General features: G+C 35.3%; 1 protein-coding gene across 2 annotated transcripts in view; it reads right to left on the minus strand.

Moving 5' to 3' along the window:
- Positions 1 to 1,455: 1,455 nt before the first annotated feature.
- The window catches only part of ROCK1 (Rho associated coiled-coil containing protein kinase 1), a 147,331-nt gene continuing 122,270 nt past the window's right edge, over positions 1,456 to 26,516 (minus strand). For both annotated transcript variants that reach the window (XM_036755897.1, XM_036755889.1), the window contains exons 22-33: positions 25,163 to 25,257; positions 22,215 to 22,380; positions 20,504 to 20,594; positions 20,228 to 20,316; positions 19,134 to 19,322; positions 17,462 to 17,621; positions 9,843 to 9,913; positions 9,338 to 9,426; positions 8,147 to 8,225; positions 7,740 to 8,001; positions 6,430 to 6,637; positions 1,456 to 2,916 (exon numbers count right to left, since the gene is read on the minus strand). In XM_036755897.1, coding sequence (XP_036611792.1) covers positions 2,913 to 2,916; positions 6,430 to 6,637; positions 7,740 to 8,001; positions 8,147 to 8,225; positions 9,338 to 9,426; positions 9,843 to 9,913; positions 17,462 to 17,621; positions 19,134 to 19,322; positions 20,228 to 20,316; positions 20,504 to 20,594; positions 22,215 to 22,380; positions 25,163 to 25,257 — 1,503 coding nt within the window. In that variant the 3' untranslated portion in view covers positions 1,456 to 2,912. The remainder of the gene's footprint in view (positions 2,917 to 6,429; positions 6,638 to 7,739; positions 8,002 to 8,146; positions 8,226 to 9,337; positions 9,427 to 9,842; positions 9,914 to 17,461; positions 17,622 to 19,133; positions 19,323 to 20,227; positions 20,317 to 20,503; positions 20,595 to 22,214; positions 22,381 to 25,162; positions 25,258 to 26,516) is intronic.

The following is a 26,516-nucleotide window of genomic DNA, read 5'->3' on the forward strand; positions in this document are numbered from 1 at the left end:
TAGTTCCACTTTGAGAACACTGACAGGGTGTTATTGGATGAGCTGGACTCCTCCAATATATTCTACTTTGTCATCTTAACCAGCAGTCTTCAGGCCTCTTTCATAGTGTATATAAAAATTTTTATTGAAATCTGTTTTTACACTTTCTTTCCTTCCCCTTTTCCCACCCTTATTACCAAGAACAAAATAAAAAGAGGAAAAAAGCAGATTATTAACACCAACCAATGCATTCAGAGTCTGACACTATATGAAGTCTATCATATAGTGTGTGTCACCTATGCAAGAAAAGGGACTAAGTTCTCCTATCTTTTCTTTGAGGCCAAGCTCAGTCATTATCATTACACTACATGCTTTCTGTTTGTTTGCCTTTTCTAATTACACTGTTTTAATCACTGTATATATTGTTTTCCTTATTTTCCATCCTTTACATCACATCCATTTGTTTGCCTTGCCACGGGCCTTTGTTTTCTTTATATTATTTCTAATAGTGCAGTAATACTCTATCACAATCATATTCTCCACTTGACAGATGTGTACTTTGTTTCTAGTTCTTTGCTACTATGAAAATCACAGGTAGAAATATTTTCATCTATCTAGGAACTTTCTATTTTTTTAAATCTCTTTGAAGTACATGCCTACCAGTGAGATCTATGCATCAAGGATTTTGTATATTTAAATTACTTTCTTGGCATAATTCAAAATTCATAGTTTACTTATTTTGATAAAATTAGGAGGATGGCTTTTCTGTTGTTGTTAAAAATTAAAGACCAAACCAAATAGCAATGCAGGGCTAGCTCCTAGTTCTATATTCTTATCTGTACTACACATACCTAATTAGTCTCTCCGGAAGTTCTATAACTGGTTAAGCAATCACTACCATGAATAAACTAATACAACTGAGTGTTCAACCACACAGAGTATAGTACTGCTTAGTATTGCTTCTACCCTCATATACATAAGAACAAGGCAGGTGCTAGACTGACTTGTATCTAAGTCTCCGGATAGTATCTGTTCTGATAGATTGTAAGGAAACAGGAAAAACTAGTCTATTTTTTCTCTTTAAAACGGTATCCCATACCTGCTTTAGAGCAGAAACTACTGTCTTTTTTTGGAGGGTCAGAAGAGATGCAAAACAGGCTGCTTTTAGGCTGCTGTGGTTGTTGTGTGGCTTGGGTTTTGTTGTGTTTTTTTTTTTTAAATGGAGTCTAATTTCAGAACCTTTATTTTAACTCTTTTAGGGGAGGACACTTTATATATATAAATATATGTGCATATTTATACACACACATATACACACATATATACATATACACATATACAAGTTGATTATTTTACAGCATGCTTCCTATGTATTCTAAAAAACAATCAATTTTAGAAAATATCATAGCAGTCATTTCAAAGGTATCCTTTCATAAATTATTTTTATTTCTCATTAAATGAGCACAGAGTCATTAGCATATTAATAACAGATATGTTTATTATTACATATCCATCAGTGCGGCTTCCAATACCACTTGAAACATGCATATCGTCCTAGAGACGAATCAGTTTTCCAGTGCTTCTTATTTGATACACATAACTGCAAAGCCATTATAAATTACTGAGGAGGTATTTGGTTAAAAAAATAAAAAAAAATCATACTGCCCATACCATGAATCAACTCTTGTTATAGAACAAGAGTTTAACAGTATTTATCTGGTAATTCCTATATTAACTGGAAAACACCACAGATGTATGCCATACATAGTTTGCTTTTGCTTTTATGAATGCACCTTTCTACACTTTTTGCAGATACTTTCAGGAATTTATTCACTGTAGCAGATAATTTCATGCAAAGATTGTACTCAATTTGTGAAATTCAAACCAACCTCTAAAAATACTTTAAATTAAACCAATTATCAATAAAAAGCCCACTGACACACAACTGTCAGGAAATATGGTTTTGTTTTTTGAAATTTCTACATTTAGACATGGCAGTAAAATAATTATCTCAAATTAAGGCACTAGAAGGGCAATGCACCACCCATTAAAAGTGTTCTAAAAATAATTTACATTTCAAACAGTGCATACATTTCTTATATGTTTTGTTAACTTAATGTCTTTATCACTTAAAATCATAAGGAAATACATTATAAAATTACAGAAATGATGTACCCCAAAATATGCTTTCAAACTTGGTTCTTTTGTACAGTTAGTTCCTAATGCCTCTAGTATTAAAATAATTCAGTATGGCTTGGCAAAAATGCATAGATTAAATGTAATTATTTTTTTGTCTTCTACCCCTCAATCAAGAAATCTGCTGAGACATATACAGTACTTTGTAAAAGCATAATGTAAAATATTTAACTTCTCCATTCCAGTCCGGAATGGGCCATTAAAATTAAGGCTGTTACACTTTACAGTGAGGGCACTGAAGTTCAAGTGATGATATTACTTCTTTCGGATAGTTCTGCAGTCCTATGAGAGCACAAAAACTTGAGTCTTTACAGAAATTTCAGTTCGTCTCATTTTGAGATATTTTCTTTACTTCTTCCATGAGCTGATCTTAATAGTGAAACTTTCCCCTCCTCTCATTCACAAGAGGAAAATTCTGTTCCATCATGATTGACAGGCATTTTCTTAGAAATGTAAAAAGGCAGCACCTTTTAAAAAAATATACCTAGCTAAGCTTTTTATTTGCTTTTACTTGCATTACATAGTAATAATTAATCTAATCTACCTGTAGGCAAACCCGCAATAAAAACCCTCAGTGTGCTTTTGTGCCAAAGCAAGGAGGATAGAATAACAGCAATCTTAACCCTGAAGCCTGTGATATTTGTGTCAGAAGGAACAGTCTGTCTGCTCTGCATGGTTAAAGAAGCCCCGATTCTCAGATGACATCCCACAAGATTCCATAAATCAATACGATGCAGTTAGCTGTTAAAAAAAATTAAATGTTTACATTCAGAGAGTGTATTACTAAACATTATTTTAATCTCTTCAATATCTGGAAAGTCATTTCTAAGCAATTAAAGCAATAATTCTGCACATATAAACTTGCTTAATTAACATCTACTAAAATGATATAGATGTACTCTATGGTGATAAATGGTGAGAATGATCTTACTGCTCTATTAAATATAAATACTAAATAAAACAAGTAGTAAAAGTCATAGCTCAACATGCTCCCAAGGCAGAACTGTACTGCACATATAATAGAGTTAAGTTAAAATTGCAGTTATTTTTAGATTACTATTAATTAATGTTTCTTAATGACAGTCCTAAGTAGTACAGCATTTTAAAGTACCTTCCAAATTAAAAAGTTTAAATTCTATTGGTCACAATTTTGTAGTAAAGCATATTTTTATATTATTTTAATTTTTTGAAAGTGCTAATCTATATAAGGTAACTTTCATAGACTTAATCAGTGAGTAAGTATTAATATGCTCAGCATTGTCCTAGGTACCATGGTGGGATATAAAATAAGTAAAAACACCTGTTATTTGTCCTCAAGAAGCTGATAAATTCTGTTAGAGGGATTAACAAATTTTAACAAAGATTAACAAATATTAAATTATCAGACAATATGAGAAAGGGTATCAGCTACTAAATTGTGAATGATGTAAATTCAGAGGGCAGGGATCCATAAGGTTTGGTGTAGCCAGGACAATTTTGAAGAAGAAAGTGGAAGCAAGCAGTGACATAAGGATATATGAGATGTGGATAGACACTGATGGAGAAGGGAGAAGAGAGGGCATATTCTACGCAAGTGAAATAACATGAAGATAGGAGAAGCACCCAGGCACAACATATGTGGGGAATAGTTAAAAAAAAGAGAAGCTGACAGCTGAGGGTAGAGATGTTGTAGAGAGAAGTAGGATTTGGGAAGGTGAGGTTCATATTATGGAAGGACTTGAAACCACTGAGACAAGTTCAGAGTTGATATAGTAGAAAATAGAGTTCCATGGAAGTATTTTTATGGCCACGTGGCTAAATTGGAGGAAAAAAAAAGAGACTGGAGGTGGAGAGAAGAAAAAATTAGTAGGTTATTACGATAAGGTGTGAAAAATTCATCTAGAGGTTGTGGCAGGAGAACTAATGAGGGAGGGAAGAACAGAAGGGGCATTTGTAAGAAAGAACTGATGGGACTTGGTGACAATGCTGGATAGGGATAAGTAAATAAAAATAACTTGGGAGGATGATGGTGCAGTTACTGATAAGAACAAATCAGAAGCGAACCCAATGATCAACTATTCTGGATAAAGGAGTTTACCAAAATTAGAAATCTGAAAAGCCAAATAAATCTCTAGAAGTTTATTACTTAAAAATCATCAAAACAAATATTTACAAATGGAATAGAGTATCAAAGGTTAAGGAGATTATTCTGCTATAATTTCTTAAGGAAAATGCATTCTTAGTAAGCATCTTATAGCTAAAAGGTTTTCAAAATAACTTGATTATCCAACATTTTAGTTCTGGAGAGAAGGTTCCTAAGTTAATGATATTTAACGTGATCATTCTTTTTTTACCAGCTTGGAGGAGAGAGAATCCTGTTTATTAGTTAGTGCTCAAGATTTACATGAAAGTGGGTTGGTGCAAAATATTTTGCCCTGACTGTAGCTTATTTTCTTCCCCAAGTATATACTTCCCAAAGTATAGGCTGCTGACCTGGAGCTCAGTGTCAGCAGGTCTTCAGACTGCAACCCAATCCCTTATGAAATTATACATTATGGACAACTGTACCTTTCATTTCCTTGGCTGGCCCCACGAAATTTGTACTACATTTAAATTTTGTCCTTTTACTTAACTTTATTTATACTTACTCATGTTTCGGGGACAGGATCAACAACAAAGGTCAGATGAATGGCCTGTGCCCCACGAACAAGGCAAGCTAGATGCCCTTTTCCCCAAAAAGGTTCTTAGAGGCCTCTGCTACTGCTAAATAGGCTTCCCATTGCATATTTAGATGCCCTGACTTCATTCCTGGGAATAATGACAGCCTTATGCTTAAAAACACAGCTCCTGGGAATCTAGTGGAGGGTCAAATGAAAGTCTCCTCTCAAGAGAACAGTAAGCCTAGTCCCAAATTTAGCTCAGGAAAGCTACTAGAAAAGTGCTATTTCCTTATATTCAGAACTATTTAGTTTTTATGTAAGCCATTCAAAAATTATAAATAAGGTGTCTAATTTACACAATTTTTTAAAAACATCATCAGAAACTTCTCTACTAAGTCCAATCCATATTTTGGAAAGAAATACATGGAAAACCATTCGCAGGGAGGGCTCTGCTATGCATGTGTAAGGGAGTGGATTGAGGGGAGAAAACAAACAGCCCTGAAGTTCTCTCTAAGACCCCATGGGACAAGGTATATAGTAAAGCACATTCCTTTATGGAGAAATAATTTAGCAAGAACAGTCCATTTTATTACCATTAATACAGAGAACACATTTAAAAAAAAAAAACTGAAGTTTTCCAAACTCTGTTGGACCAAATTTTTTTTTTTTGGGGGGGGGAGTGGTTCAGGAAGGTTAAGGGGAAGGCTACTCTTTTTTGGGGGGGGGAAGGGAGAAGGGACACAATTGGGGTTAAGTGACTTGTCCAAGGTCACAGAGCTAGTGTCAGTTGTCTGAGGCCACATTTGAACTCAGGTCCTTCTGACTTCAGGGCTGGTGCTCTATTCACTGAACCACCTAGCTGCCCCTGACAAAATTTTTTAATCACCAATATGGTAACATTATACATATCTGCCATCTAGATTTCTAGGAATCCCAATCATCTGGGCCAAAGTCAGGTATGTTAAGTGAGAAAACTTCTCTTAGAAAAAAAGTGGTTAAAAAAATCCCCAAAACCTTTGCTCTACAATGCAACTGCTCACAGTACTTAGAATTTTGCAAAATTAAGCTTAATTAGTAATAGCCTTTTATTTGATTTGTTATAGCAGAATGGTATATTAAAAGGAAGGGAAGGGAATGTTGTTGGAAGGTATCGCGGAGAGTTGAAAGCAAAGGTAGTGGACACTTAAGTATAAAGCAGTCCCACACTTGTTTAACTATTGCTGAGGGTATGCTGTATCTATCAGCATTTAGGACATGTTTCTAAGGCATCACAAAAAGGGTTAAATAATGTTCATCATACTACACAAGAAGACAAAGAACTCTGTAATACGTGTAAAATGATTTTCAAAAAATGGTTTCCTGATGTCAATAAATAAGGTATCACTATACCTTAGCCACTAGTAAAAATGGATTAAATGAAAGAAACCCATTTCTTTAATTTTGAATGTTTTATTATTCTAATTTTGGACTAAAGTAGGACTACATTACCATAAATCCTCTTCCATTTAGAAAATGTGAAAATTATCACACTTACAGATCATATTGTCTTGTGTTACTAGCATTAATGAAAGATGCCTAATCACTGTGTTAGAAACAGTGGTATTTAAAGTCTTACCTAGTTTTCCCAGATGTATTTTTGACAACTTTCCGGAAAGACTGATTTGCACTAGATCTAGTAGAAAGTGTTCTAGGAGATGCACGAACAAAACTGGATGGTGGATTCTTAGGGATCTTCTTTACTAAATGGGTTACCCATTTCTTCTGTTCATCCTGAGAACATGCTAACAGCAGCATATCTCTTGCTGATGTTACATCATAACTCACTATGAGTAGATAGAAAAAACAAAAATTAAATATGTAAGTAAAAGTAAGTTTCTAAATATGAGCTGTAATACTTCTCAATTTCTAATTGCTCATATTTCAATACTTTAAAAATCTTATTAATGTGGACACTGCCTCCAGTGGTAAATTAAAACACAAGTGCACCTCTTGTTTTATGGGATTCTTATCCATGTCCTTCGATAAATCCTCCCAGAAGATCATCATGTGGAAGACTTCCTCTGAGTCTTTTAACTACTAAAATGGGCGCTAGTGAAACAATAAGGGAATCCATCCTATCCCTCACTTTGGTTATGAGAGTTTCGCTTCTTTTTTAAATCATACATTTCCTCGATGGTATATTTTATGCCACTGTTTACTTGCCGTGTCATCACCAGTAATTTACTGTAGTCTGTGTCAACGCTGTGTCTTTTCACACTGTTCTTTAAGTCACCAGTAAGGCCATACGATAATATTTAAAAAATGCTGATGCCAAAAAATTTTTTTTTTAACTTTCAGAAGCACTGGATCCTTGAAACCACTGCCCCATTAACCAAGGGTAATCAAATTTTCTTCCATTCTTCTAATCAATTATGTGATAAGTTTACTGTCCATATGCAGGGCTTATTTAAGACATAATTCCTCTTATTTTTCGTGGAATTCTTCATAGTCACCATCTATTTTCCTAAGGTTGCCAGTTTTGGCCTAGGATTTCAGAATTCTTAACAATGCTTTTTAAAATTGCTTTTGGTGGCATCAATGGATAACAATGTAAATAAATTTACTTGTTTATCCAAAGATAAAACTTAAAAACTACAGTTCAAGGTAAGACTATTTAGGATTAATAAGTTATACTTAACCCCTTTAAAAACATATGTAACAAACTATTTCTGAGATTAAATAATTTCAGCTCTATGCTTACAAACAAATTTATAGCTATAAAATCCTGGCTGTCTTCCTTCTCCCTACCTAATAATGCTATAATATTCTGTAATCTCTTTTTAACTTTGTGTTATAGTGTTGTGGATAGAAATGATGCTTTAAGTACCTCAAAATTAGGATTAAACTTATTAAAAGTTGTAAGAAAAAATATGTGCCTTTTTTTACCTTTGCATGGAGAAATTAGGTCTTCTTTTTTGTCTAAGTGATCTCTGTGGCACTTGACATGGCATCTTCGACATTCAAGAGCAGGGGGTGGCTTAAAAACATGCCAGAGAGGTTTGGCACAAGCCTCACAGTTGGCTGGAAAGTGATAGAGTGTAGGAATAAACTCATGGCCTTTGTGATTCTGAAAATTAGTCTTCTCAGCTTGTTGTACTGGCTCCATCTCCAAATCTTTCCTACATTCACCTTCATTTGCATATAATATCTATTTTGAGAGAGTTGAAAAAGGAGAGATGAATATCAATAGAGAGTAAAGAAATACTGAAATATTTCATATTTGCTCTGTAAACCAGATGCCCAATTAATACTGAGTTAGCATTTTTAAAAAAATTGTCACTTAGCATTTTCACCTGGAATATTTTAGGGATTTCTTCAGTTTCTGCTCTATACACATCACCTTGGGTTACAGGTCGAACATGGAATAGTTTGCTGAAATTTTTAAAAAAGACACATTTTAAAAAAGTCATCTATACTACATTTAATCTATGATATATGAAGTGAAAGCCATTTGATAAAAGGGCCAAAGCATGATATACTTTCAAATCAATTTCTATAAATATATCGATTTTCATTGCTTATTTGAAATTTCAATAACCATTGATATTTTCCCTCACAGAGAAGTATCAAAACTTTCTAGTATTTATCTTTGTTCTATTTACCCCATCTTCCAACCCTAACAAGGAACCACAAATCCCTGAATTTTTAAAAGCCCTACTTAATGTAAATGAATTTTATAAAAGGGAAAAAAGTCCTGCTTATTATGGGATATAATTATTATAGGACAATCTCTATTTGCAATTATAGGACTTACTGCAGGGACTACCTATTATATCAATGGGCAGATACCTTTATTTCCCTCCTTCCTACTCAATAAACAGATATTACATGGTAGACTGCTAAAACAATGGTGGAGTAGGCTATAATATGTTACCAAAGATAACTTGTAGAGGGAAAACCCTTTCCATAAAATCAGAGCTATATGACCAAAAAGGAGGTGGGTTAGCCTTTGGTGAGATGGAAGACAGTTCACTCAACATGCTTCACTGGTATCCATGCAATGTCAAGAGATCTCAAGGAAGGGTCCCCATCAAGCTGGGTGGCCAGCCTGTGGAAGATTTATGGGTGTACACAGAGAAGCCTCAGAGAGGGTGGTTAGATGTGGATGGTTTGTGATCTAAACCAGCAGAGGAAATAACTACATCTACCAATGAGATCACAGGTTAAGCATCATGGTATCTTGAATTTAAAACCATTCAACACTTTAAATTCAAAGGGGAAAACCATAAGCCTTCACTTTTGCAATGTCTGAATCTAAAATTACGGTAGTTTTTCTTGCACATCTTGCCAAAGTAAGATACTAACATTATTTAAAGAAAATGTATATGGTGAAAGAAAAATGTAGGTAGTTAAATGACACAGTAATTTGAAAATGATTGCTCTTTTTTAAGAATATTAAACTCGAAGTAATTGTGATTACATTAAATACATTACTGAATAAGTTATCTACATATTACCTAAAATTAAAAGCAAAAGCAACTTACTCTATGTCTAGTACCATAGATGGATTTGACTGTTCCTTATCCTGTTCATCATTGTAGAACAAAATTTTTTTGCTGCTTACTACAACATACTGAAACAAGGGAAAAAAGGGGAAAGTTAGCAAGAACAAAACTTGCTTGGTTTCAAAATAAAAGAAATCGTTAGAGTTGCATATTTTATGAATTAGAGAACTAAATTCTACTTAGCTTAGACTCTAATGATCTCTAAAGCAAAAATAACAGCCTATACTAAATATTTACCTGAATCTAATATGAAAGAAGCAAAATCAAATGGAAAAAACCGTGAAATATTGAGTTCCGCATGAAATTCTGTATTCTAATTATAAACTCAGTATATGTTGCCCATATTTTGATCATATACTATTATGCAATTGCTTTGAAATTAGTCCTGTTCGGGTAGCAATTTATACAAGTTCTCTCTTTTAAGAATAAATGGCATAAAAGTATATTAACTTTTAAGAATTCAGAAATAAGAAGTATATGCTACCTGTTTCTTCCAGCCATATCGTTTTATATTTCCTCTGTTTGGGACTGATAGCCAACCTTCAATTCTTGATTCTATATCAAAACAAATTTGCAATTTGAGATCTTTAAATATGTAACAGAGAAAACGAACATAAAGCATATATGACAGCATGCAGTACAGGCGTTTGAAATAAAAAGTGCTATAATTTGCTTTTTCATGCGTCAATCACAAATTAACTTAATAGCCATACAAATATTGCAGGACAAAATAATAAGCCTTTCCCCCATTAAATTTAACATTTAATATTTAATAATAGAAGAATGGGGTAAAAATAAACCTTCGAGAGCAAGGCAAAAGTATTCAACAATGGATTGCAGCTAAAATGGAATATGATTTAAAAGATCATTTAACATTCAAAGTAGCTACAAAAAATATTTAGCAAAAAAAGATGCGGCAAGTAAAACAAACCAGAGCCATCATGTTTACACAAAAGGAGAGCAAGCAAAAGTACACAAGTGTCCTATTACTCACAGAAGACAAGAATAGAAGATAAATAAATAAGGAATGCAGGAAGAATCAACTAGACATAAAGAATAAGAGACAAGCATTTTATTCAGTTTTCGTAGGACAATATTCTAATGAGCACTGTGGTAAACCCAACCCAACCCTATTAACAAATCTGTCCCAATTTTTTAAAAAGGCATCTTAATCTCAAAGAGTAGAACATGTAAAATTCTCTTCCAAAACTGAAATACAGGCCTTTTATAGTTTGCAGTCTTGGAATTTTAGCACGACAACAGAATTTGGGCAGCTACTGGCTAGAGTTTTTTTGGTAAGAGAAATTTCATTACAACAAATATGATCATGGAACTTCATTTACCATTATTATTACTGTTAGGAAAAAATAACTTTTTTCAGAAAATCACTGAAGTAAACGGTCCCACTGATAAGAGCTGTTTCACAGCAGGCTATTAAAAATATTCATCATCTATTTCAAACAAATGCTTTTTCCAGATTTTCCTAGTATGGTTCCTACCATTTTAGTGAAACGAAATCACAACAGCACAGCTCTATTCCAGTCGCTTTTTCTTGCTCTCTAACAAGACAATGGAACTGCCACATGCAGTTCTCCTTTTGATATTTGGGAGGTCAATACTGGAATCAATGAATAGCTATTAATACTTACCATGCCTACACCGCATTAAGAATTTTAAGCCATGATCAATCTAATCCAAATTTTCAACGTTAGCTTCTTATAAGTTAAGTGAGAGGCAACATCGTCTGGATAGTCTTAAATTTTTTGAATTTCTATATCAGAAATCATAAAAGGTCTGAATTTCACATATCTGTGGCATTTGGTATTAGGTTTACTCAGCATCTATGCAGTTTTATAGCAGTTAAAATGTAAGAACCTTATGCCCAAGTGAAGGTGGATTGAATTCATAGCTTTATGGAGGATACTGCCAAATGAATAAAGCTACAGTGATGTGGAAATTTCTTGCTGGAAATCAGATGGCTTTTCTGCTTTCTTTAAAGGTGTGGGGAAAATCTAACAATTAAGGCCTCAGGAGAATTTTTTTTTTGAGGTGTGTAGTGGGTTAGGAAGAGGAGAAAACAGTACACAAACCCTCTCCCTTGCTCAATGCTCTCTCCCACCCACTCCCATCCTTGTCATAAACCAAACTTATATGGAGTCCCCAAATGATGCACAGGTTACCCTAGGTAACAGGATTCTTGTTACAGATTTGCATCAAAGGCAAAGGGAACAAATCCATTAACAATACAGGAAATATTGCTAACATTTCTAATACTTCAATGGGTCCCTGATGTCATCGATGTGGACATTCCTTGCAGTGATAAAGAAGGGGAAAGGGAAGGGAACATGCGTTTATATAGAGCCTGCTACATACTATTTGCACATATTATGTCATTTCATCCTCACAACTCTGCAAGGTAGGTGCTATTATCCTCATTTTACAATCAAGGAAACTGAAACAGTTTCAATGACTTGACCAGGGTCCCACAGCTAGTGTCAGGGACCAAATTAGAATTCAGATCTTCCTAATTCGAGGCCCAGTGCTCTACGCACTGCATATGCGACTGCCTCATGATTATGCAGGCCATAATTCATCCATGTCATCCATGTCTACCCATGCAATGCATCTCTTGTCCATTTTCTCCCATATATTTGCCCAGGGGAACCATGGAGCATGCTGGGGGCCTTCCTCAAGTTATTTTGACATTGAAAAGATACCAATGGATCATGCAAATTATCCATAGGTTTACATATTTTTAATTTTAGAGGAAAGCCCCAACAGCATGTTCTTCTCTTCAAGAGTGTGTTCTTTTCTTCAAATATTTGTTGCTTTTGGCTACCCATCAGTCATAGTTGATTTTTCTGTGATGTCCTTGTTGTACACATGCTTATCATGTCCAGTCCTTTCCCTTTTCAGGGCCTCTTGCTTTTGTGCCCCTCCCATACTCTGTACTCTTGTTGTCTCTTCTCTCAGATTACCAAGCTTAGGGGATATCTTTATTTCTCTAGAGGTGAGGGGGCTAGTTGGGACACTGCAATGAGGGAGACTCAGAAGCGATTGTAATTGGACATATTCTCCACTTCTACCAGTCCCCTTCTTAAAACACTGCCATAAATCCAGAGAGCCCAGCTTCAAATACTGCCTCTGTCACCTAAGCTCTCTGGGCCTGTTTCTACAACTGTTACATGAGTAAGCTGGACTAGACGGCCTCTGAGGTTACTTAGAGCTGTATATCTATCATTTATTGGCTTTGAGACTGACCTAAGGATTTGTGACCATCCACTCTCTCTCTTCTCCAGGGCTTTACCCAAGAGATTAACTCCAATAGTTTGTGTCTAAAGCAGCAACAGCCATAAGGAACAGAGGGCCAACTTGTGGTGGTATAGTCATATGTGGTAGTGGGAGGAGCTGGGGCAGCAGTGCCAGGAATGACAAGCTACTGGGTTAGTCTTCAGTTATTTATTTTTTTTCAATATAAACTACCTCTTGGTCACATTTTTTGGTATTAATAAGTTAGTGCTGCCTACCTACTGAAATCCATTTCTATTTTTTTGTATTTACTTATACCTCTCCAGCAGAAAGCAATCTCCTTGAAGACCAAGACTATTTCAATTTCTATCTTTGCATCTTGGAGCCTAGCACTGAGTCTTACATGCTGCTGCTGTTGTTCAGTCCTTTCAGTCGTGTCCAACTCTTCATGACCCCATTTGGGGTTTTCTTGGTAAAGACAGTTGAGTGGTTTGCCATTTCCTTCTCCAGCTCATTTTACAGATGAGGAGCTCAGGCAAACAGGGTTAAGTGACTTGCCCAGGGTCATACAGCTAATAAGTGTCTGAAGCTGGATTTGAACTCAGGGAGATGAGTTTTCCTGATTTCAGGAACGGTATTCTATCCACTGTACCAGTTAGCTGCCTATTCTTTATATAGTAGGCCCCTAATAAATGTTTGTTAAAAGAATTCAACCCTCTAACAAACTCAGAGTCTTACTTCTTGTAACCATTTCTTATGAATTATCAACGCCGTAATTATATTTCTGGGGAAGCAATGTAAGGCAATCTTTGTTAGTCGATATTTATCTAATATGAATTTTCCAAGTTACTAGTAAATAACAGCATAAAAAAGGGCGACAAAATAAAATTGGTCACAATAATACTACAGTGTCTCTTTAAAATCTGAAAATTTAAGTTTTCATCTTGAGTCTCTGAAAAATCTCAAGATAGGAACAGGAAAAGGTTCACTTTTTTAGGTATTTTAAAATGTTACAAATTTACTTTTTCTCAGATTTTACAATGTTTTTGCACTTGATTCATTCTATACTCATATTATACTTCACTATGTCAATTTACCCTTTAGCTTTTACATTCAAGTCAGCCATAACCAGAGAAAAATAATTAGAAGTTATTTTCATTTAGGTTTAGCACACATTTGGATTTATAAACTGCACAGTAAAATCTAACTTACACTCACTATTCACAACTTATCTAAAAGACCAAGACCAGTGATTGCTACTCAGAAAATAATTTCAAAGAGTTTCTTCTTAAGGAATTATTAAAATCCCTTAAGGTCCAAAACGTAAAAGAATGATAAGAGCTACTGATAAAAACTGGTTGATAACCTCTTACCAACGGCTTTCCTGAAGTTACGTGAGGCAGGAGAATGAGAGCCTCTCCTTTCTCTCTTACTTTAGATAGGCCCTTTTAAATTAAATCATCCAATAGTCACAAATAGGAATTCTCTACAAAATTTGACCTTCTACACATAGCAGAAAGTGAGACAGGTTCTTTCTCATTTCTTTTGTTTGTTTGTTTGTTTTTTGGGCAGGGCAGTTGGGGTTAAGTGACTTGCCCAGGGTCACACAACTAGTATATGTGTCAAGTGTCTAAGGCCACATTTGAACTCAGGTCCTCCTGATTCCAGGGCTGGTGCTCTACTCACTGCGCCACCTAGCTGCCCCTCCTTTCTCATTTCTAAATAAGTTACCACATGCAGTCAATCCTACCTCAGTCTCTTTTAGCTAGCTTTGTATCTATTACCTCTGCCACAATTATTAGAAATCCTCATTACCACAAATCTGAACATTACACTAGCCAAAGAGAGCTTTATACCTCTATTCTTCATTCTTTACATCCTTGTAATCTTCTCTGGTAATGTCTACATGGTAACTGCTCTTCTCAAAACCCTTCACAAGACCTCCCTAATTCTTTAGGAAGTAATCAAACCCCTTTGCTCAATGTTCATGGCTCTCCACAATCTGGCATTACATTTAATCTCGTATCCTCCCTTCAATGTACTCTATCGTTTCAGTCAAAGGGCATGTAAGCTCTCTTTAATTTTCTTTGCTTATGTGCTCTTCTCTGTGGTTGGGACGTGCCCTCTTTTTGATATCCTTTTGTTTAATTCCTCCTTCCCTAATTTTAGTTTAAGATCCACATTTTCTTCCCTCTACTTCCTTTTCTAGCCCTATTTCCCCCACCCCCATCAAGAAAAACAAACCCATTATAAATAGGCAAAACAAATTCCCAAATAGGCCATCTCAAAAACAAAACAAAAAAAAAAGCATCAATCTGGACTGAGTCCATCAGTTCTCTATCTGGAGGTAGGTACCATGTTTCATCATGAGCCCTCTGAAATTGTGACTGCTCACTGTGTTGATCAGAGTTCCTAAGTCTTTCAAATTTACTGTGTTTTTTTCTTTTTACAATAGTTCTCCTGGTTTTGCTCACTTCACTTTAGATCAGTTCATACAGGTCTTCTCAGGTTTCTTTGAAACCATCCCTTTCATTTCTTATGGCGCAATAGTATTCCATCACATTCATATACCGTAACTTGTTAAAACATTCCCATATTTATGTGCATCCCTTTGGTTTCTAATTCTCTGCCACTACAAAAGGAAAGGTTTCTATAAATAAGTTTATACATATAGTTCCTTTTCCTTTGTTCTCTTAAGGGTATAGACCTAGTAGTGGCATTGCTAGGTCGAAGGGAATGAACAGTTTAATAGCTTTTAGGGTCTACTTCCAAATTGTTTTCTAAAATATCTGGACCAGTTCACAGTTCCACCAATAGTGCACTAGTATACCTGTTTTCCCTCCTGTTCATTTTTTAAAGTCAAACCTAAAGACTTTGGACCAGAAAAGAAAGGACAAAAATAACAGATAACCAATATATATATAAGGAGGGAGTGTGACAACACCTAGCTACTCAGGGAAATTATTCTTTTTCTATTATACTGATAATCAATTATTAAGTTAGGATTAAGGTTTTTTCCCTTTATTTCCTCATTCAGGGACCAGCCCCTATAAGCCTATCTCTGAAGGACACTGCTGATAGATGAGACAGGTACATTCTCTGTGGTGATCTTGAGGGGGACCCCACTGAACTAGAAAACCTTATTTCTGTTTAGAGTGTAAACAGAATCAAATCTAGGTGAATTCTTGCTCTTAGGAAATAAGCCTATGTCATTGTACCCCTTCCACTAGAGTTTAGTTTAACCCAGCTTATAAAGGAGAAAACCAAAAACCAATCAGTGTGTTCTTGGTAGAGCTAGATTCCTTTGTCCAGACTGCTAGAGGCAGCTGAGTCTTATGATCAAGCCATATTCTCAGCAGGAGGAGCTGAAGACTTTTAGCCTACCTCCTAATTAATATGCCCACCCCCTCATTAACTCTTCACCAACCAGGGTTGATTTTCACCTGTCAGGGACACCTCCTTTTCCAAAGATATTTAAGCATTACTGAGAGACCACTGACCATCAATTTATTATTTGCTGGCCTAATTAATAAGCTGATTATTAATTACCCAGAAACTCTATCTCTTAAGGGCTTTTCATTCATCTTACTGCTACTGATGAGTTCAAGTAATGTTCCCTAATGAACTAGATCTTAGGATACTGAAGGAATTGATGTATATGATTGTAAAGCCACTGCCAGTAGTCTTTGAACAACTTTGGACATGAATGTGTTGAAAATTGTTGGAAGCCCATGAAAACTGGGAAAATTATGGAAATGGAGTAGAACAAAGATCATTCTAATTTTCAAAAAAGGCAAGAGAAAGGAGTCTGATAACTAACTATAGCGTGGTGGGCTTGATTTTGATTCTAAGCAAGATTCTAGAACATACCATTAAAAAGATTCAATGAATATCTAGAAGAGGAAGCAATGGTCACAAAAAGCATGGCTTCACCAATTCTGGTCAAGTTGGACTAATTTCATTTATTGTACTCTGCCATGGTCAGACCACATCTAGAGTTTCAGTTCTGGGTACCATATTTCAGAAATGACACTGATAAGCTAAAGAGTATCCAGAAAAAGGTAACTAATAAGAGGAAGGGTCTTGAGATTATGCCATGAAGATCAGAGCCAAAAAATAAAACTTAAGGGGAAAGAGGATAGCTATCTTCAGGAATAGGCTGTGCTCATATACGCAATGCCTCAAAGACTCAGGGCTTTTGAAGGCTATGCCAGTAGTACGTAAATCCTGGCAAACTCTACTATGCTGAAAGGGCTTCAATTATGGCCCCAATAAATGAATATGTATTTAAAATATAAAATTATATTTCAATACTAATAAACAAGTCACATTATACTATGTTCAATTTACTACAAAGATGGACTTAAAAGTTCACACACCTCAAAGGATGAGTTAAACTTCCATGCCACTCTACCCTACAAGTAAATAATCTTCATAACCCTTAGTCCAAGAACAGGAACAAGCTAATTTTGAAGAGCTGCTTTTCTTGAAAGCAGTTACAACTCTCTGTAAGTGCACTGGGACACAGAATTGATTTTGAATGTTTTTCGTAAGATTAGGAGTGCTCACCACAACTGCTCCAAATCTCCTTAGTAACTGAGTCAAACAGTAACAGGGCCACCCTAGAACTATTTTTAGCAATCTAACATATTATTTATTCTATGTATGTTTAAGTCAACCTAAAATAACATGACTATGAAACAATCAAGAGGCTTTTGCAAACAGAAACGAATATGTTCTTTAATTCCACGGACAAAATAGAATACAAAAAGTAGAAAATGAAATGAGAGAAAAATACCAATTCCCACAAAGTCAAAGCCAGTTAAGAAGGTAAATAAAATAGAAACGCCTTACCTGGAAGGTTTCCATCAGTTTCGTCGGCACTAGGAAAACTAGTAACACTGGTAGAATCTGAAAGGTCCAAAAGTTTCCCACGCAACTGCTCTATGTCACTCTCTTTGCTAGCCAGCTGCATCTGAAGTTCGTTCCTGTGTGTGCATTCTTCAACCAATTGCTGTGTTCATTTAATAATTTTTAAAAAATACAAAGAATATTAGGACCAAGGAATTTTCAATAACAAGAATCAATTATAAACTCTCTAGAAACCAAAGAAGTAATTAAAAATTAAGATTACACATAAAAACTACAAATATGTACTACTATGTGCAAGAAGTTATGTGACCTTGATAAGTTACAACCTCTCAGAACCTTAGTTTCCTTAACTGAAAAACAAGGATAAAAATAACTATGCTCACAACAGCTTATTGTAAGTATCAAATAAGATAATGGAAATAAAAGTATTCTGTAAACTACAAAGCACTAGACAAGCAATGATAACAACATTTTCAGAGCCATGGAGTATTGGAGATCACCTAGTCCCAAGTCCCTCATTTTATCATTCTGCTGGTAAGGAGGACTCCCCCAATGACACATTTTTAAAAAATAATTAACATTTATTATTATTATTTCTTCCTTTAGTTTTGTAATATGCTTTAAAATAAAGTACACAGTATGGAAAATGTCCAAAGCTGAAGAAAGCATTTTTTTCCCTGCCTCAAACCAAATAGCTTAAATTGTACAAAGAAAATTTAACAGCAGCAATTATATACTCTAATAAATTAATTCATAGTTATCGCACATATCGAGATTGCTCTTTTAGTTTTAGAAACTTGTAGTCTAGTGAGAATAAGTAAACTCTCATATTATTTGTTGTTCTGTCATTTCAGTCATGTCCTATTCTTTGTGGCCCCATTTGGGGTTTTCTTGGCAGAGATACTGGAGTGGTTTGCCATTTCCTTCTCCAGCTCACTTTACAGATGAAGAAACTGAGGCAAAAAGGGTTAAGTGACTTTCCCAGGGTCACACAGCTAGTAAATATCTGAGGCTGGATTTGGACTCAGGAAAATGAGTCTTCCCAACTCTAGGCCCAGCGCTCTATCCACTGAGCCCCAAACTAAATTATCTTCTAAAACTTAAAAAACAATAAAAACCTTTCACCAACAGGTCAAGTTATATTCTAGATATACTAGCCATTGAGTTCTGCCCTGCTCAGTTTCTGCCTAGAAACCATAGGGTAGTATTCCTTTAGTTCCTTTTATCAGTCAAACAATACTTGTTGGAATCTTCTGCTGCTTAAGAGAACAGCTGAGAGGCAGAAAAGTTCCTACTGATATCAAAAGTATGACAATCAATCGTTAAAAGAAAATTAAATATAAATGTGTAGACAGAAAAATTCAGGTCAGTCTATACAGTGGGTTAATTTATATATTAGTAAGACACGGTAAGCGTACGAATAGGTATGGGGCCTATACTTGGGTGCAGCCTTTTGACTGAGTCCAAGTTTTACAGAACAAATCCTTTTATTAAGGGGATTTGTTCTGTGAAGTTTGGATTCAGTCAAAGGGACCCACTTGAGGATCTAGAAGGCCACATGTGGCCTCGAGGCCGAAGGCTCCCCACCCCTGGCATAAGTTATGTAAAGTTTTAAGAATTAAAAAAAAAAAATCCAAGACAAATACAACTTTACCGCTTGCATTTCATTGAGTTCCTTCTGGTGTTTCACTACCATCTGATTGAATTTCTCTCTTTCTTGGTTGAGTTCCAGTTGTAACTTTCTGTTTTCCTTTTCCTTCTTTCTCAAATCTTGTGTATTAGCCTTCTTTCTATCAATTTTAAAATCTTTGCGATTCATTATTTCTGCCAACTTGTTTACAGCCTATAAAGAATGCATGGGAAAAAAAAACCATAATAGTTCTTCATAAGCAATTTGAACATTTTTAGGGGAAAAACTTATGCAATATCACAAAGTGAAAGAAAGTAGTGTAAACAGGTGTTTCAGTAAATCAACAAGAATTTATCAAGTGCCTACTATGTGCTGGGCAACGTTGAAACAAAGGCAAAACTGAAGCAGTCCTCAAGGGATTTACAGTCTATCAAAAGATCAATGCATGGCAAGGTAACGTGTTGTAACGTGTTGTTTCATTCCATTCTTATAATTTTTAAGACAGACTTAAAAATCCTTCAGCAGAGCACAGGAAATTAAAGCTGCTCTATTATAAATTTCAATCTCAAAAAATGAGAATTAGAAATTTGTATTCGTATAAAAAACACCTATACATAACAACTTTTTTCCATGAACATCTTATACTTTAAGCCAGAGTACAATGCAGTCCTCCAAACAGAATGAAGAAATTTCAGCCTTACATGACTCAGCTTCAAGGCATTCTAGCCCCTCTCACTTTCACTTATGTATTCATAATTCACTTCACTAATTTTAGTCAATTTGTTCTCCTCCCCAGCCAGGCCCCCATCCATTCTTTTCCACTTTCAATTTCAGGTTTTCTATGTAAAATGGAATGGAGTTCTGTTTCATATATGCTATTTTTCTTTTCTCAGTACATCCCTTAAAAGCTCTCTTTTAAACAAAAGTATGAATGATTACTACATGCTCATTCATCCCACCGAAAAAAAAATACTATTTATTTTTAATAATATTATTGTTATATGTAAGGCCTTCAAAGGAAGGGCACAGTTTATTTTGTATAGTGTTAAATAAATTAGCAATACATAAACATAAGTTGACAACTGTAAAATAATTTGAAAAATAGTGAAAGGACATACCTGTATTTTTAGGGTTCTTTCAGTATTAATATTCTTTTCAAAAGAAGCTTTAAGATTATTGATCTCCTCTTCTTTCTTCAATTTATAATCTGTTCAACAAATTAAAATATTTGGGGGGGGGCAAAAATAAGTGTTTTTCATATAATAAACTTCTCAAATAACAGGTGGTTTTAAAACTTAATGTTCTATTATATACTAAGATTTTAAAAAATTTCTTTTACCTTAGTAGTCTATTATATACTTAGCAAAATTTTTTTAATTATAAAATTCACATACCTTCTTGTTCCTTCATTTTTTCAGCAAACTCTTCATTTTCCTTTCTTAATAATTCAATATCTTTGGTTAATGTACTGTTTATTTCTTCCAGCTAAATGAGACAAAAAAATCATAACGTAAAGCTGACTTTCAGTCAAATCAATGATCCTCAAAATGAATTTTTCACTTCTCATATAAATACAGATTAACATGGACTAATCATGGGGAAAAATCTTAATTTTGACTTAAAAATATATATATTTTTTATTTTAATCAATTCAGGTTCTGCTCATACCCTTTCTTCACCAGATTAATATAAATATAAACATGGATATGTTCTCATGTGAAGAGTTATAAAAATCAGTCTTAGTTTTTTAGTAGTTGTGGCACAGGTATTTCCCAATTTAAAACAGGACCCACACAAATTCATCTTTGCTCTACTGCCACTAGTCTGGCTGCTCAGAAGAATAAAAGGCAGGAGAAAATGTGGTGGAAAAGCCCTCACACGTAGAGTTAGGTTACTTGAGAGATTTAGCTCTACAGCTACACTAAAGAGTTGTGTTACTCTAGGGAATTCACAGTCTTTTGGGGCCCAAATCCCTTCATTTGTCAAATAACAGGGCTAACTGGACTAATTTTCAGTACGGAAACTTCAAAGTCAGGAAGGACTTCAGACATCATCTAGTCCAACCTCATCATTACACAGATGAGAAAACTGAGGCCCATAGGTATGAAATGACTTACCTAAAGTCACAAAACTCACAAAACTAACTATATTAAACATTACCATGTTTCTTCAGGTTTAAAATTTTATGATTCTAATACTGAAACCAGACCATATCTGACTATACTATAAACTTTATTATACTGTTAATGGGAATGAGAAGATCTTTCCCATCCATTAATAGACCCATGTAACCTGCTTCAAGCCTGGGTCAAATGGAAGCCTGAATCACATGGAGCCTGTGGAGGGAGGAGCTTGTTGAAGGGGTGGAACAGGAAGTGAGAATGAGACAAAGCTAGGAGAGAGAGCAGGCACAGCAGAGGCAGAGCAGCTGGTGTGAGTGAGAGAGAGGGGCATTTTGTCTAAGGGAGTTTGTTTGTGGGGAGGCCCTAACAGAGGGAAGGCTTGGGGATGGTGGTGCTCCCTGCATTGGTAACATGTACACACTTCTTTGTTACTATAGTGGATTTGGCTTTCTGGTGCCTGAATAAATATCTTGGTTTTGTCTTTGAACAAGAAAGCATGTTATATTTAGTGATTCAAACCTGGGAATACAGCAGCATATTCATAGCAGCTGCTGTGGGCATCGCATCGGCGACAGTGGAGCATATGTGATCGTGCAGGAATATATACACATACGTACACACACAGAAACACAACTTATTTATCTATATGTGGACCTTTGGATTATTTGGAATAAATGTTCAATCTCAAGCATAACTTATTTCTACCTGGCACATGAATCGCACCACATTTTATACTAATAGAGACACACATGGAAAAGAAAAGCGAATTTTAATATCTGCCTTAATAAAACTAGGAAAACATGATGCCCAAAGAGAATATAATATGATATACTTCAAAGCAGAATACATTTTAGAGTATGTTTTGAACTTTCTAAGCTAGTGCTCCTTGATTGGGGTAGCATGATCACAGTCTCAGGAACATGCCAATACTTAAGGATATAACACTTAATGAAACAAATTCATTTTAGTGATGTCAACTTACCCGATTGACAGTGTGATCTTTATCTGTAATTTCTTGTTTATTTCGTGAAGCTGCTTTCTTACACTCTTGGGTCAATTCAAAATATTGTTCTTCCAGGAGACGTCGAGCCAACTGCTCTGATTCTGCTTTCGTTTCTGCCAGGTCTAACTGTGCAGCAAACGTTTCTCTACAACAGATAGTAAAAGATTTCTTTAAGAATGGATATTTTCAGGGAAAGGAAATAAATTGAGGTTATCCTTCCAATTGGATTATTTGTGTGTGTCTTTAAACTGTCATTAAAAAGATCACTGGACCTATAATTTCTTAGTCACAGGAGGCATATAACACTTAATCTCTTACAAAATCCCTATAAAGATAATGCAGTTGGTCTTCATGTATCTCAGCTCTGGCTCTTTGAAAAGTTATATTTCATTTACCTGTAATGAAACAAATTAAGAAACTAAACATTAGGGGTGGGAGTGAGCATCTAAATACAAATTCCCCTAAAACACAACTTAGGCACCAAAAAAAGTAAATTCTTGCCTGAGACTCAGAAGCTGAAGTACGAAGAATCCTCTCATAAAAATTCTGGCTACAACGTTAATCTGTTGAGCACTACTGCTAGGTTAAAATTTGTGGTAGTCAGTAGTGAACTGGCAACTACTGAGGGTGGCAGATATTTTTATAGTCTGCAACCTATGATTTTATTGGTGAGGAGACTCCCTTTACAAAGGCAGTTAAACAATTGTTCTGCAAAGTTAGGCTTAGAGACTTGCCTGGGACACCGAGAGATCAAGTGATTTACTCAGGGTCATACAACCTACTTCATTAGAGGTGTGACTTAAACCATATCTCTTTGCCTTTAAGGCCAGCTCTCTATCTACTACGCAACACTGCCCCTCTGGAACAGGCCAACGTTCTAATAAGCTCGTCATGGAGGCATACATGGTATAGTTGAAAAAACTCTGTCTTTAGGGTACTGAAGACCTGTTCACATCCTATGACGCTTAACACTTGCATGACCTTAGGAAAGTCACTTTTTTCTCTTGGGCCTCAGTTTCCTCATTTATAAAATCAAGTGACTGGACTGGACAGTTTCCGAAGTCCCTTCCAACTCCAGCTCTATGATTCACCTTATATCTCGATTTGCTACAATTGAGACAGGTTTATTTCTTTAAAATGAATGAGTCACAGAATTCTAGAAATGTGAAGGTCCTCACAAGTTATACAGTTCAATTTCTTGCTAAATGAAATAATTCCTTCTCAACTTTCTGGACAGGTGGTTATCCAGCACCTGCCTGAACATTTCAAGTGATAGGAAACTCATTACTTCACAAAGTAACTCATTTGAGGTCTTAAAGACAATTTTAATTATTTTTAAAATTCTTCATTATGTTCAGCAGAATTCTTCCTCCTAATAGTTTTCATAATTTGGTCCTATCTCTGCCCTTTGGAGAAATACCAAATAAATCTTTCTACTTGACAGCATTTGATGTCTGAAGATTGCTATCATATATCACTCCTTGCCCAAGTCTATTATTTGTGAGCTTATATTTTATAATAAACAGTTTCCAGAATCTACTATCATTCACACCTACCATCACACTAAACTATCATCTATCAATATCCCTCTTACAATAGGACAATTACCTTCTCTGATTTCTTCTATTAAGAATCTCAAATTACGTCAGGTCTTCGTGACTAATAATATTCCAATGTTTTCTCTCATATCATACTACCGCCTAATAACCAACTCAATAACCTTAAGCAAATCATTTTAGCTCCTCCAGGCTAACATTTCATCCTCTGCAAAATGAGTAATATGGATTTCCCAAGGTCATTCAGCTTTAAACTTCTGATTTTAAGTTACACACATAAATTTAGTAGCTTCCTATTGCCCTCAAGGATAAAATACAAACTCTTCAACTGGAATTTAAGGCCCTTAACAAGTGCCCTCCAACCTACCACCTTCTTAGCATTACATCACAATACTATCTTCACACGTGCTACATTCCAGTCAAACAAGACTACAAGATTTCCACCAGACTCAACATGTATTCATCACAATGTCCCCTAAGCCTTGAATACAATCAAGTCTCCTCTCTTGTCTCTGAGAATCTTTGTCTTACTGTTGTTTGTCCTTTGTTCTTAAATTTTTTTTGGCAGGGCAATTGGGGTTACATGTGTCAAGTGTCTGAGGCCGAATCTGAACTCAGGTCCTCCTGACTCCAGGGCCGGTGCTCTACTCACTGTGCCACCTAGCTGCCCCTGTCCTTTGTTCTTGAAGAGGGCTATGACATCAGGGAGGTGATGCCGTGACAAGCAAGAGAACTGGATTTAAGTGAGAGACAGCTTACTGTGAGACTTGGCTTAAGCACCACCTCCTTTTTGAAGCCTTTCCTGGTGCTGTCCCCACTCTCTCCAGGAGTTAGTTCTGCCTTCCTCAAACTCCCTTAGATCACATACATCTGTGCTCGTGGTGAAGTAAGGGACAGCTTCCTTTGTGTCTTTATGTCCCTAGGGCCTAGCACAGTGCCTTGCACAAGTTAAATGTTTAACAAATGTCTGTTGAATTAAATGTTGAAGCAAAATTAATAAAATGTAGTTCTAGTAAAAGTTTCTAGGAGACTTACTTTAATGACTAAATAAGGATAAACTTTAATACTTCAATTGTTTATACAACAGCTGTCTTAGAGTATTCAAGCATACTTGAAAAGTTTATTTTCTTAAGATGTTGAATATTTCTCTTTTTAATCTTTTCATACTATTAATTTGCTTGTCAAACATTTTCATCACAGAAGGTAAAAGTCCTTAGTTCAAACCTGTGTAAATTATTCCTGGACCAGAAATAAAAATACTGCACAGGACTGGATAGACTGAGCTAACTTCATTAGTTTTAGTGAATAATTTCAAACTAAAACCTAAGATCACTTTACTGTGATTTCTGAGCCAAAATAAAATGGACATACTTTTCATTTTGCAGTTCCTGTATTTTCTTTAGATTTTCTCGATTTTTTTCTTCAATGTCCTCTTTAAGTTCCTTTACCTGAGTTTTATAAAGTGTCTGCAAAACAAGTACCAAAGAGAAATAAGTGATTTTTATATAGCCAGTTAAAAAACAATTTAACTGAATTGAGTAAGATAATCTAGCAAGCAAATCACTTGACCTTAATAACTACATATCAATTCATAAAGTTAACACTGTCTGCAAAATATTTTCCATTTTCTTATTCAAATCTATCATTTAAGTTCTCAACAGCGTATAAATACTACAAAATTTAATTTCAAAAGAATTCCTTGACTCTGAAGGATCTAACACTTCCCAACTTTGATATATAGTCCCTTAACTTTTATAATTACACTTCTTTACTGAAATAAAAGGTGGGGAAGGCAAAAGTTAAAAGCATCATCTAGTGAAGTGATATCTGCAAGAAATACTCATCCTGCAAAGTAATGACTCCTTGAAGAAAGACTTGTTAAGCAGAATCAGGAGAGTAGTTTACAAGATGTCTACAATACTGTAAATGGACACAACCGTGAAAGATTTAAGAAAGCCAATCAATGACCCCAGGGGATTGCAATTAAAGTATATTGCCTGTCTCTTATTAGAGAAGTTGTGACATGTGGATGTGCAATGAGGCATATTTTCAGACATGGCCAATACATGCTTAGCAGTATTTCTTTGACACTGGTGACACTTCTAATGGACAGCGGGGAAGAAGGAGAGTAGTATGGCATTGGGAAGTGATAGTGGCTTATGCAAAAAGAGCATTAGTAAAATATTTTTTTAAAAGATAAGGAAAAGAAAATTCACTTCTCCAAAGACATGCTACATGGATCCTACGGCAATACAAATAAAATAAGAATGATGACGGCTTGAGCTAGTTTAAGTGTTTACATGTCCTAAAGTGTTTCATTCTATCATTAAGAGTTACATTCTCTCATCTCTCTTTTAATCTTGAAATATTGAGCTTCACAAAGGAAACCTACACGGGGATGGAAAATAATACTCTGGTTCTGAGCATTATAAGCAAGAGTTCACTGAAGTTCCATACCATACATACTGATTACTTATTCTTATCTTTTTCTTCCTTCCTTAAAAAAAAAAAAAAAAAAAAGACTAGGTCTTTCTATCTATCCAAGGCTGGAAATACTGGGGGCTAACTCACAGGCCTGGTGCCACAGCAGCATGGGACTTCTGACCAGCTCCATTTTCTGACCTAGATTGGTTTCCTCCTCTTTAGGAAACCTCTGCTTCCAGGGGCTCATCATATTAATATATTTTATTCTTATCTTAAAAGAGTTTAAAACACAGTATTTTGA

Source organism: Trichosurus vulpecula, chromosome 1 (assembly GCF_011100635.1).
Source record: "Trichosurus vulpecula isolate mTriVul1 chromosome 1, mTriVul1.pri, whole genome shotgun sequence".
NCBI classification, from domain to species: domain Eukaryota; kingdom Metazoa; phylum Chordata; class Mammalia; order Diprotodontia; family Phalangeridae; genus Trichosurus; species Trichosurus vulpecula.